Source organism: Stegostoma tigrinum, chromosome 35, assembly GCF_030684315.1.
Source record: "Stegostoma tigrinum isolate sSteTig4 chromosome 35, sSteTig4.hap1, whole genome shotgun sequence".
NCBI classification, from domain to species: domain Eukaryota; kingdom Metazoa; phylum Chordata; class Chondrichthyes; order Orectolobiformes; family Stegostomatidae; genus Stegostoma; species Stegostoma tigrinum.
Genome location: NC_081388.1, coordinates 12700770 through 12713310, shown reverse-complemented (window position 1 = coordinate 12713310; position 12541 = coordinate 12700770). Strand labels below are relative to the sequence as shown.

The 12541-nt window shown below is 44.2% G+C and overlaps 1 protein-coding gene across 19 annotated transcripts in view; it reads right to left on the bottom strand.

The window, feature by feature from the left end:
• The window catches only part of smarca4a (SWI/SNF related, matrix associated, actin dependent regulator of chromatin, subfamily a, member 4a), a 101852-nt gene that overhangs the window by 21229 nt on the left and 68082 nt on the right, over positions 1–12541 (bottom strand). For all 19 annotated transcript variants that reach the window (XM_059639822.1, XM_048521890.2, XM_048521899.2 and 16 more), the window contains 4 exons: positions 12099–12145; positions 10709–10875; positions 9424–9587; positions 1673–1900 (listed from right to left, as the gene is read on the bottom strand). In XM_059639822.1, coding sequence (XP_059495805.1) covers positions 1673–1900; positions 9424–9587; positions 10709–10875; positions 12099–12145 — 606 coding nt within the window. The remainder of the gene's footprint in view (positions 1–1672; positions 1901–9423; positions 9588–10708; positions 10876–12098; positions 12146–12541) is intronic.

The window sequence follows — 12541 nt, the reverse complement described above, 5'->3', positions numbered from 1 at the left end:
ATCCCAAGCCTGAATATTATCCAGATCTTGTTGCAAGAGTTGAAAGAGATGGTGGTGAGGTAAAGCTGGATGTTGACAGTGTACAAGTGAAAGCTTTGCTTTTGGATGGTGCTGGCACGTGGAAGCACGTAGGTGAGAAATAGGACGGGGTTCAAGGATTTTTTAAAAATATTCCTTCGTGAATGGGATGTTGGTTTCACAGGTTAGGCCAGCATGTGTTACCCATCCCTAACTGCCCTGATAAGGTGCAGATGAGCAACTTTGAAATGCAGACCTTGATGGGGGAAATCCAGAGATAACTACGTGGAAAATGAAAAGGGATTCTCTGGCTACAACTGGATGAGTAAAAATGAAATTGAGAAGATGCAATTCAATTCAGTGGGGCAAGAGTAGAGAGACATTGGAGGATGATGTGGTCAACTATGTCAAAGGTTGCAGACAGATGAGAAAGATGAGGAGTTTATCTTTATTACAATCATATAGGATGTCATTTATGATTTTCATCAAAGTTATTTTGGAACTGTGATCAGGTGGAAACCTGATAGAAAGAATTCAAACGTGAAGTTCCAGGAAAAATGAGCATACATTTAGGAATCATAACAGGTGTGAGAAATGTGTACAGCAGAGAGATGCAGTGGTTTGCAAAGACAGAGGGGTCAAGGATTTATTTTTTGAACAGAGGGTAATAAGATTTGAAAGAGGAGGGAGAACTAGAAATGGAGGTTGGGTGGTCAAAAATTTGTGGGAATTTAAAAAGTTAGAAATGTTAGAATACAGAAGCCAAGATGTGACATTTTGAGTTTCAAATCGATGAATAGATTCTGATAAAATAAAGGAAAACTAATTTTTCTATCAGTAGATCAAACACAAGTGAATTAAAGGTATAAAAGTTTTGGCCAAAGATCTAGATGGGAGAAGAGGAGTTTTTTTCATACTAGTCGGAATCTCAAACAATCTATCTGAAAATGTGTTGGACAGTGATTCCATAAATTATTTGAAAATGGAGTTGGACAAGTACTTGAGAATGAGAAAGTTGCAGTGTTACGGATAAAAATCAGAGTTGTAGAATTAAGTACAACTCTGTTTCAAAGAGCCAGCACAGGCACAACAGGCCAAGTGGCCTCCTTCTGTGCTGTAAATTTCTATGATTCCATGAGTGCTATTAAACACTATTCTAGAATTTTCTTACTTGCTTTATGAGCAAGTCAGGACGTAGCTGCTTGCATGTTTGATTCAGATCATGCAATTTAAACAGGGTTACAGGCTGGGGCTATGATGCTAAGATTCTTGACATCCACAAACTGAGAATTTGTCACACCTTCCCAAATCTGCTATATATCCTGAATCTTTTCAGGCTCGTTCTCAGGCATTGCATGAGCTCTTCTTCATCTGCAGCAGCTCCTTCCTACCCATCACATCAGCCCAACACAGAACTGCCACAGTGCATTGTTTCCCAAAATTTTCTGACAGCCCAATAGCAGAGTGCAAGGCTCTATATGAAACAATATCACATTAAATGGAATATTTAGACATCATGTGGAATATCTGCATGCTGTATGGAATATTTGCATGCTTTATGCTATATTATATTGTATGTGGGTCTGTACACATTTAAAAGGCACAGGATGTTACACATTGGCTCAGATAAGGCAGGGTTTCATTTAATACTCACTTCGTCCTGCTCCTCATGTTCTAGGATAGCCTGAAGAAATGCCCGTCTCTCATGGCTGGAGGACTTCTGATCGAACATCCCAGCCTGGATGACCTTCTGATCAACATTAAGCTTATATTTAGCTGCTGCTAAGATTTTCTCTTCCACACTGTTCACAGTGCACAGGCGTAGCACACGCACTTCATTTTGCTGTCCGATTCGGTGAGCACGATCTTGAGCTTGTAAGTCCTAAAACAAACCCAAACCATGAACAGCTCATAAATGCTGTTTTTTATTTTCTTTCCTCGTCAATGAGCCCCTTCCCCTACGTTATGTTCATTCTCAGGTTAGAAGGTGGGCTGGTACCTAGCTTCCTGGTTATTGTTGCTGCTCTATAACTGACCAGTAGGAGGCGCAATAAAGTAGCCTACTCTGGAGAGAAGATGATAACAAAGTGTGGAGCTGGATGAACACAGCAGGCCAAGCAGCATCTCAGGAGCACAAAAGCTGATGTTTCGGGCCTAGGCCCTTCATCAGAGAGGGGGATGGGGAGAGGGAGCTGGAATAAATAGGGAGAGAGGGGGAGGCGGACCAAAGATGGAGAGAAAACAAGATAGGTAGAGAGGAGAGTATAGGTGGGGAGGTAGGGAGGGGATAGGTCAGTCCAGGGAAGATGGACAGGTCAAGGAGGCGGGATGAGGTGGTAGGTAGGAAATGGAGGTCCGGCTTGAGGTGGGAGGAAGGGATGGGTGAGAGGAAGAACAGGTTAGGGAAGCAGAGACAGGCTGGGCTAGTTTTGGGATGCAGTGGGGGGAGGGGATGAGCTGGGCTGGTTTTGTGATGCAGTGTGGGGAGGGGAAGAACTGGGCTGGTTTTGGGATGCAGTGGGGGAAGGGGAGATTTTGAAGCTTGTGAAGTCCACATTGATACCATTGGGCTGCAGGGTTCCCAAGTGGAATATGAGTTGCTGTTCCTGCAACCTTCGGGTGGCATCATTGTGGCACTGCAGGAGGCCCATGGTGGACATGTGGTCTGAGGAACGAGTTGAAATGGTTTGCGACTGGGAGGTGCAGTTGTTTGTTGCGAACCGAGCAGAGGTGTTCTGCAAAGCGGTCCCCAAGCCTCTGCCTGGTTTCCCCAATGTAGAGGAAGCCACACCGGGTGCAATTAATACAATATACCACATTGGCAGATGTGCAGGTGAGCAGCTGCTTGATATGGAAGGTCATCTTGGGGCCTGGGATGGGGGTGAGCGAGGAGGTGTGGGGGCAAGTGTAGCACTTCCTGTGGTTGCAGGGGAAGGTGCCGGGTGTGGTGGGGTTGGAGGGGAGTGTGGAGCGGACAAGGGAGTCGCGGAGAGAGTGGTCTCTCCGGAAGGCAGACAAGGGTGGGGATGGAAAAATGTCTTGGGTGGTGGGGTCGAATTGTAGGATGATACATTGTATCCGGAGGTTGGTGGGGTGGTGTGTGAGAACGAGGGGGATCCTCTGGGGGCGGTTGTGGCGGGGGCGGGGTGTGAGGGATGCGTTGCGTGAAATGCGGGAGACGCGGTGAAGAGCATTCTCGACCACTGTGGGGGGAAAGTTGCGGTCCTGGAAGAACGTGGACATCTGGGATGTGCGGGAGTGGAATGCCTTATCCTGGGAGCAGATGCGGCGGACGCGCAGGAATTGGGAATAGGTGATGGAATGTTTGCAGGAGGGTGGGTGGGAGGAGGTATATTCTAGGTAGCTGTGGGAGTCAGTGGGCTTAAAATGGACATCAGTTTCTAGCTGGTTACCTGAGATGGAGACTGAGAGGTCCAGGAAGGTGAGGGATGTGTTGGAGATGGCCCAGGTGAACTTGAGGTTGGGGTGGAAGGTGTTGGTAAAGTGGATGAACTGTTCGAGCTCCTCTGGGGAGTAAGAGGTGGCGCCGATACAGTCATCATTGTAACGGAGGAAGAGGTGAGGTGTGGGGCCTGTGTAGGTGCAGAAGAGGGACTGTTCCACGTAACCTACAAAGAGGCAGGCATAGCTTGGGCCCATGCGGGTACCCATGGCCACCCCCCTTGTCTGTAGGAAGTGGGATGAATCGAAAGAGAAGTTGTTGAGGGTGAGGACGAGTTCGGCTTGGCGGATGAGGGTGTCGGTGGAGGGGGATTGGTTGGGCCTGCGGGACAGGAAGAAGCGGAGGGCCTTCAGGCTATCTGCATGAGGAATACAGGTGTATAGGGAGGGAATATTTTTTGCTATTACGGTTGAGATTATGAATAAACTACAGGACCAATTCACCAAAAATGCACCATGTGCCCACAATGCCCTATTACTGAAAATGTCAACTCTTACTCGGATCTTCCTTCTCCCACTCGTGAAGGCCCTTCCCCCCCTTGAATTGGCAACTTCCTACAATATCCCTTCACCTTCTTGCATCGACAAGGAGTTATTGATTACTGATCAGAAAGAAGAACCCTAGCGAACGTTCTCTCCATCTTTAACAGTAGGACAATGAGTTCACAGTAGCAACCCTTATGCTTCCGTGGGGAATCATAGAATTACACAGCATAACAAGCACAGGAGGCGGCTGATCATGTCTCTGCCAGCTCAGTAAAACAATCATTCATTTATTCCACCATTCGCATGTGTTTTCCTTTCCGAGTATTTATCCAATGTGCTTTTGAAGGTTACTTTTGCATCTGTTCTTGCCACCCTTTCAGGCAGTGCTTTCCAGATCACAACAAATTACTACATAAAAATATTTTTCTTATTTCTGTCTCCCTTATTCCTTTACCAATTATTATAAAGCTTAAGTCCTCTGGTTATTGATGCTGCCAATGGATGCAGTGTCTCCTTACTTACATTTATCAGAACACTTCAGATTTTGAACACACTAATAAATCTCCTAGCCTCTTTTTCCATATGAAGCACAATCCAAGCTCCTCCAGTCTGTCTGCCTATTATAAATCCTTTATTCCATTTCAGCAGTTTGTATCATGTATTGTACTACACTGAAGAATTGAAACCAGACTCATCAAAAAACCCAAAGACAAGATTTTGAGGAGGTTCATACTATCTATTGGGAGATCAGGCTCAATGAGTGCATACAGTAAAGTACTGAGAAGTGACAAATTATCAGTAGTTAATGAACAGCTAAAGGTGGGGAGATTGGTGGGTTAATTACTTCCGCCTGTTTATAACTGGATTGTAAACCTATGAAGATAGCACAGTAAAAAAAGGCAACTAGTTAGCAATGCTGCTGTGTCCTTACTCAATTGTAGTAGGGTAATATAACAGGTACTGATAAAGCTCCTTTCCTATTCCCTTTAGATATAATTTACAATAATCACTCTCCCTCCAGCCTGTGGTGCTTCCTGTGTCTGAAAGAGACAATTGGATCTTAGCCCATAGGATCTGATAGCAAATTAGTAGGCTTGCTCACCACTTTACTGTGTTTGTTGCCAATTTAACAATGTAGAGCTGATCAGTTCAAATCCCACTGGGGAACTGGATGCAATAAATCTGCTCAACAGGCTGTCACCAGACAAAGATACAACTTTCTGGATCATTGTAGTAACAAACAATGATTCAGTTACGCTTCTCGGGAAAGACAACGTGCCAAATTTAATCCAGCCCAGATTACAACAAGTCTTCATACCTGGTGAAGTAACTATTCAGTTATAAGGTGTGTCACCATCAGTAATCCAAACTCTTTCCTGTGTATTGCAGGAATGGATGATAAATGCTGCATTGCATACCTGCCAATCCCTCACTCTGTGTGTGTGTGTGTGTGTGTGTGTGTGTGTGTGTGTGTGTGTGAGAGAGAGAGAGAGAGAGAGAGAGAGAGGGCGTGAATACATATGTTCGCAAAATGTGATGTCCCTACCACTCCAAGCATAAGAAGGCAGCCTATCAGCTGATGAGCCTGGAACATATGAACAGAAAGAGGCCTTTTGTCCCTCAAACCTGTTCTGCTGTTCAATGAAATTATGTGGACCTGTAACCTAACATTATACACACACTATCAGCCCACATCCTCAATACCTTTGATTAGTAAAATATCTCTGAATCTCAGATTTAAAATTAAGAATTTAACTTTATTATCTTTGTTCAAGGGATGTGGGTACCGCTGGTTAGGCCAGCATTTATTGCCCATTTCTAACTGTCCTAGGGAAGATGGTGGTGAGCTCTCCGCTAAAACCGATGCAGTTGTTGGAATATACATCAATCTGCAATGTTGCTAGAAAGGGGCTTCCAGGATTTTGGCCCACTGACAGTGAAAGGTCAGAAATATTGTTCCAAATTAGGGTGATATGCAGCTTTAAAGAGAATTTGCAAGTTGTGGAGTTCCCATGTATCTACTGCCCTGATCCTTTTAGGTGGTAGAAGGCTGTGGCCTTGGAAGGTGCTGTCAAAGCAGCCTAGGTGAGAGGCTGCAGTGCATTTTGTAAATGATACACACTACTGCCACTGTGCATTGGGGGTAAAGGGACTGAATGCTCAACGTGTTGAATAGGGTGTCAATTGAACAGGCTTTTTTTTCCCTGGCAGTGTTGAGTTTCTTGGCTATCATTGCAGCTGCACCCATGACAGTGCCATCATGCAAGTGGGCAGTATTTGATTACAAGTCCGTGCTTGTGCATTGTAGACAGTAGACAGGCTTTGGCGAGCCAGGTGAGCTACCCACCACAGAATTCCTTACCCCTGATATGCTCTTGTAACCACATAATTTATAAGACTGGTTCAGTTCAGTTGCTGGTAAAATTGTAACCACCGGAATGTTGACAGTGGGGGATTTAGCATTGGTAATGCCATTGAACAGCAATGGTTACATTCTGTGTTGTTGGAGTTATTACCTGGCACTCACGTAGTGCAAATATTACTTCCAACTTATCAGTCCAAGTCTAGATGCGGTCCAGGTCTTGCCGCATGTTGCCAGGGCTGCTTCAATATCTCAGGATATCTGAGCATTGTGCAATCATCAGTGAACATCCCTACATTCAACCATATGATGGAGGGCAAGTTATTGACGAACTAGTTGAAGCTGGTGGACCTAGGACACTTCTGAGAGACTCCTACAATGTCTTGGGACTGACTTGAGTGATCTCCAAAAATCACAATCACCTTCCTTTGTGCTAGACGATAATTCCAAACAAACAGTGAAGAATTTTCACCCGATTTCTATTAACTCTAATTTTACTAGGATTCCTGAGCCCAAAATCAGTTAAATGCTGCCTTGACATCTAGGGCTGTCACTCACACATCAACAATTACATTGAAAAAGAGAATTCCAAACTTTTATTGCTTTTGGCGTGTAGAATTGTTTCCTAGTTTAACATACATTTGGATCTATGATTTTTTACCATGCCCCTAATTGTGGACTTTCCACCAGTAGAAAGAGTTTCTCTGCATCTACCCTATCAATTCACCTCAATATCTTGGAAAATTGGTTTAATCACTTCTTAACATAATAAATTCCAGGAAATACAACAATGGGTTGTGTGACTTCTCCTTGCAATTTAATTCTGGGTACTGGTAAATCAATGCAGTATTTCTTCTAAGGCCAATATGTCCCTCCCATCCTTCTGATGCCGATTGCTTAATGATCTAGACGTGATCTAGCAGAACTACAGGTAAATCATGATGTAGTCCTTTGTTGTAAAGACCAATATCATTAATGACATTTTAATGATCTGTGTACCAGGTCACTAAGTGTTATTGGATCACCGTTGATTCTAGGTTTTCATCATTTAGAAAGTATTGTGTTCCATCTGTTTTAGGTCCAATGTGGATGACCCTGCATTTGTCCACACTGAAATGTATCTAGCAGTTTTGTCCACTCACTTAATCTTTCAATATCTCTTTTTAATTCTGTACTTCCAATTACATCACTTTCAAGACGCTTTATGTCATTGACAAACTTGTATATGCAATTCTCTACCCTGTCATCTACGACATTATGGCAAAATGTTTGGGCCTCAACACAGGAACTGTGGGAACCTGTTACAGCCTGTCAGTTACCTCTTTTAGCCCTATTCTCTAACTTGTCTCACTCAGTCAAATTCCTAGTCTGCTCAATAATTTGCTGTCAAAGGATACTATAACAAAGGATTCCACGTTCTTTGAGATTTGGGATAGTGCTCGTCTGGGACAGTCATCTAATGTTTTTAAACAAGACCCATAAAGAGTTAATTTTTTGGGGCTAATTTCTGAGGGATGTAATTATAGAAATTGACATCTGTGCAAGTGTTGCTGTCAAACTTTCAGCGAACAGTCACTTCTACTGCAGTCTTGGCACTTGAGTTCTGATTTCACAGACAAACTGCAAGTATGACATCCAGCAGGGACAGTTTACAAAATTATTCTGTTAGCTGCTGATTGAGCAGCTTGCCAGCTCCTAGAAGTGCTGTCCAATTCCATGGCCACAGATCAAGGACACTAGAAACCTAACTATATAAAGAAACACAGACCAAACTTTGTATACTATATTCACTGACCTTCGTATGGTTTCTACTGCATAGTGGAAACCAAACAGTTTGGGTGATCACTTTGTCAAATGCTTTTGTTCAGTCTGTAATCAGGACCCTGAGCTTCCTGTCGCTTGTCATTTTAATTTTCCACCCCACTCCCACTCTGTCTTCCCACAGTGTTTGTTGGTTTGTAATATTCTGAAATCAATACTGAGTTCAACAATTTCGATTGTAAACATTGCTAACATTTTTCACACAGTAGGGTCTGGTGGATATTCCAGACAACAAAATGTGAGGCTGGATGAACACAGCAAGCCAAGCAGCATCTCAGGAGCACAAAAGCTGACGTTTCGGGCCTAGACCCTTCATCAGAGAGGGGGATGGGGTGAGGGTTCTGGAATAAATAGGGAGAGAGGGGGAGGCGGACCGAAGATGGAGAGAAAAGAAAATAGGTGGAGAGAGTATAGGTGGGGAGGTAGGGAGGGGATAGGTCAGTCCAGGGAAGACGGACAGGTCAAGGTGGTGGGATGAGGTTAGTAGGTAGATGGGGGTGCGGCTTGGGGTGGGGGGAAGGGATGGGTGAGAGGAAGAACAGGTTAGGGAGGCAGAGACAGGTTGGACTGGTTTTGGGATGCAGTGGGTGGAGGGGGAGAGCTGGGCTGGTTGTGTGGTGCAGTGGAGGGAGGGGACGAACTGGGCTGGTTTAGGGATGCAGTTGGGGAAGGGGAGATTTTGAAACTGGTGAAGTCCACATTGATACCATTAGGCTGCAGGGTTCCCAGGCGGAATATGAGTTGCTGTTCCTGCAACCTTCGGGTGGCATCATTGTGGCACTGCAGGAGGCCCATTATGGACATGTCATCTAAAGAATGGGAGGGGGAGTGGAAATGATTTGCGACTGGGAGGTGCAGTAGTTTGTTGCGAACTGAGCGGAGGTGTTCTCTCTCTGATGAAGGGTCTAGGCCCGGAATGTCAGCTTTTGTGCTCCTGAGATGCTGCTTGGCCTGCTGTGTTCATCCGGCCTCACATTTTGTTGTCTTGGATTCTCCAGCATCTGCAGTTCCCATTATCTCTGGTGGATATTCTGCATTTGTAATCTTCACCTCCTCTAGGCCCATCCTGTTTTGTTACTTGGGCCATGAGTACCCACTTTAGCTTTCATCTCCATTTCTTTTGTTTTTAATTGCTCCTCTCCTGAACACTGAATTAGACTTTCTGTCTTGTTCTTTCATGTTCCCTTTTCACTGGCTTCATACTTGATTACAAACTGTTCACCTCTACACCTTATGACAAAGGGATTTGTGCGTCAGATAACTGCAATACTCACTTGGTGAGGATTCCAGTCGCTGTCAAAAATGACAACTGTGTCTGCAGCCTGGAGGTTGAGGCCTAGACCTCCAGCCCGAGTGCTGAGCAGGAAGATAAAGTAATGGGAGTTGGGCTCATTGAAGGTCTTCAGCAGCATCCCACGGTCCTCAGATTTGGTAGTCCCTGAAACAGGCCGAGAACAGGTTGTTAGGTGGTACATTTGATAGAACTTAATAACTGCCCGTCCATCATCCTAGATAATCAATGCATGCCAACATCATGTACCTGATTGAGAATACTGTCCGTAGAAATATCTGTGGGTGTGGGAGACAATGGGAAAGGGGACAAAGGCAAACAGTTTAAAAACGTCTGCATTCATTCTGTGTGGTGATATCCCAGAGACTGTGAAATGATGGCTACATTACTAGATTAATAATCCAGAGAAAACCCAGTTCAAATGCTATCTCAGCAGTGTCAGATTTTCAATTTAATCTAAAAGCAAAGGAATGGCATCAGTAAAAGTTACCATGAAACTTATCATTCTTATCCAATTCAGTATGTAGTGAATTCGTAACTGCCCTCTGATTTCAAGAGACTCCACTGCCACATTTTCAGGGTAACAGGTGGACAATGAAAGCCATTCTCGCTGGTGACGCCTACATCGCAGAATGAACAAAAGCAGGATCAGCAAGTTGGATACAATGAGTGGGTCTCTGGAATAGCTATCAGACAGCTCCATCTGGTGGCAGATTTATTTCATGGCCGGCATAGAGGAATCCCAGAATGTTGCAGCACTGCAGGAGGTCATTCAGCTCATTACGTTTGTTCCAGGTAATGGAAGGTCCCTCAGGAAGCTAGAACATCAATCTCAGCTGGAGAATCATCTAATTTGTCCTAAGTTCCTCTGGTATACCATTGCTGAGCTGAATTCTATTCAAAGTCACCTACCAAACCAGGAGAATGATCTGTCAGGAGTCCGTATGAGGATAAAGGTTGCCAACTGTTTCCAGAGAGCCATTTAGCCTCACCCTTTTTAACTTTAGTTGGTCCATCTCAGTCAGGTATTCAATATGAATCACTACAACTGACCTTAGCAACTGTGAGTTAAGATGGAAAGCTAGGAGACAGGTTGGTGGGGGGAGTGGTGGAGAAGGAGATAAAAATCAAACTAAATACCCTGTCTCTGGCTGGTAGCTAGCTAAAAATGAAAAGTACTGGAGAAATTCAGCAGGCCTGGCAGCATCTCTGGACAGAGAACTACTTTGCAAGGGTCCAGTATCATCCTTCTTACTGGACCCACTCACCGTCCAGGCGAAGGTACTTGAAGCTGCGGTATGTGAAGTAGTCTTCCATGATGGTCATCAGTGAGGTCATCTGGCAGAAGAGCAGCACTCTGTGGTTGGTGGCTCGCAGCTTGGGGAGAATCCTGTCCAGCAGTTCAAACTTCCCCGAGGCTCGGTAAAGATCAGCCCTGTCAGTGAACAACACGAGTCAGGATAATTCCACACCAGCTTCCTTCTCAGTGCCAGACCAGTGTGTCTGGCTGCCCAGAGCAATAACCTTAGGAGTTAATCTGTAAACAGTTGCTCCCTATCCATCAATGTTTTGATTTTAAAGTTCCCATCCTTGCTTTCAAGTCCTTCCATAGCTTCACCACTCACTTCCTGTTTTTGTAACCATCACCACTTACAATTCTTCAAGATCTCTGCATTCCTCCAATTCTGGTCACTTGAGCATCCCAGATTTTAATTACGAAACTGTGGAAGCCTGGCCTTTAGTTACCTAAGTTCTGGAATTTTCCTCCTTAATTTCTCTGCCTTTCTGTTCTTTAAAGGGGTCTTTAAAACCTACTTTTTGTCACCTGTCGTGGTATCTCCTATATGACTGAGTCTCCAATTATATTCAATAAAGCTCCTGTAAAGTGCCTTTTAACAATTTCCTATGTTAAAGATGATATATCAAGTAGAAGTTATCAAAAGCAACCCCAATGATTGTAGTCACCTTTTGATGCCAATGCACACACACCAGCATTCTTTGATGTTGGTGTCAAGCCATTAGAAGGCTGTGGGTTGTCTGCTTGTAAGCTCAGCATCAATACTGTGGCACCAGCCACCAGCCACCAACAGACAACTTGTCATCATAAATCAACTTTGTCTCATCTATATCCTGCTGCACTGTAAACAACATAGTCTAAGTTACCCACTTTGAACCATGGTTCCGACTGACCATTAGATAATCAACCCACTCTAGTACTTGAAACACTGATCAAAACACTGAGATTGTGGGTTTACAGGAGGTACCTCATAATTGGACAGTCAACTTGTGTTTTTGTTTAAACAGCTGTTTATAAATGGAGGTTTTTGGGTGTTTCTTTTCAGGGTCACAGGCATTTTCAACTCTTGATCAGACCCATTTTGACAAGTTGTTCAACTGTAAATTGCCCAGGTCATTTCTGCTAAATTTTAAGCGGTTCAGTGTTCAAATCTGTCCTTGGAGATAATGGGAACTGCAGATGCTGGAGAATCCAAAATAACAAAGTGTGAAGCTGGATGAACACAGCAGGCCAAGCAGCATCTCAGGAGCACAAAAGCTGACGTTTCGGGCCTAGACCCTTCATCAGAGAGCTCTCTGCAACTCATTCAGCCCAGGTAAGTGCTGCTTTTGGATTTGTAGGACAAAGACTATCGCACTTACCCTTGTACAATGCCTCCAGTGAATCCCAAGTGTTCTGAAAAAGATTCCTGGTTGAGAAACAAAGGGAATGAAGATGTAATTGTGGAGGACAGAAGCAAACATTGCAATATTCTGCGTCTTTGGGCAGAAGTTGTAGCACTGTATTCGGTACCCTACCACAGCAATCACACATTCTGATTTGTGTCATTGTACGTGTGATTGATTTGTTTTTGATTTTCATCATCAGTTACACAAGCTCATTTCCAGATATCACTCCCAGCGTATCACAGTTTCATGGAATCACACTGAAGGCGGCAATTTGACCCACTGAGTCTGTGTTGCTCTTTATGAAGAGCAATCTGGTTAGTTTCACTCCCCTATTCTTTCCTGATACCCTTTTTTCCCTCCTTCAAAAATATATCCAATTATCTTGTTAAAAGCTACTTTCCACCAGGATATGATCC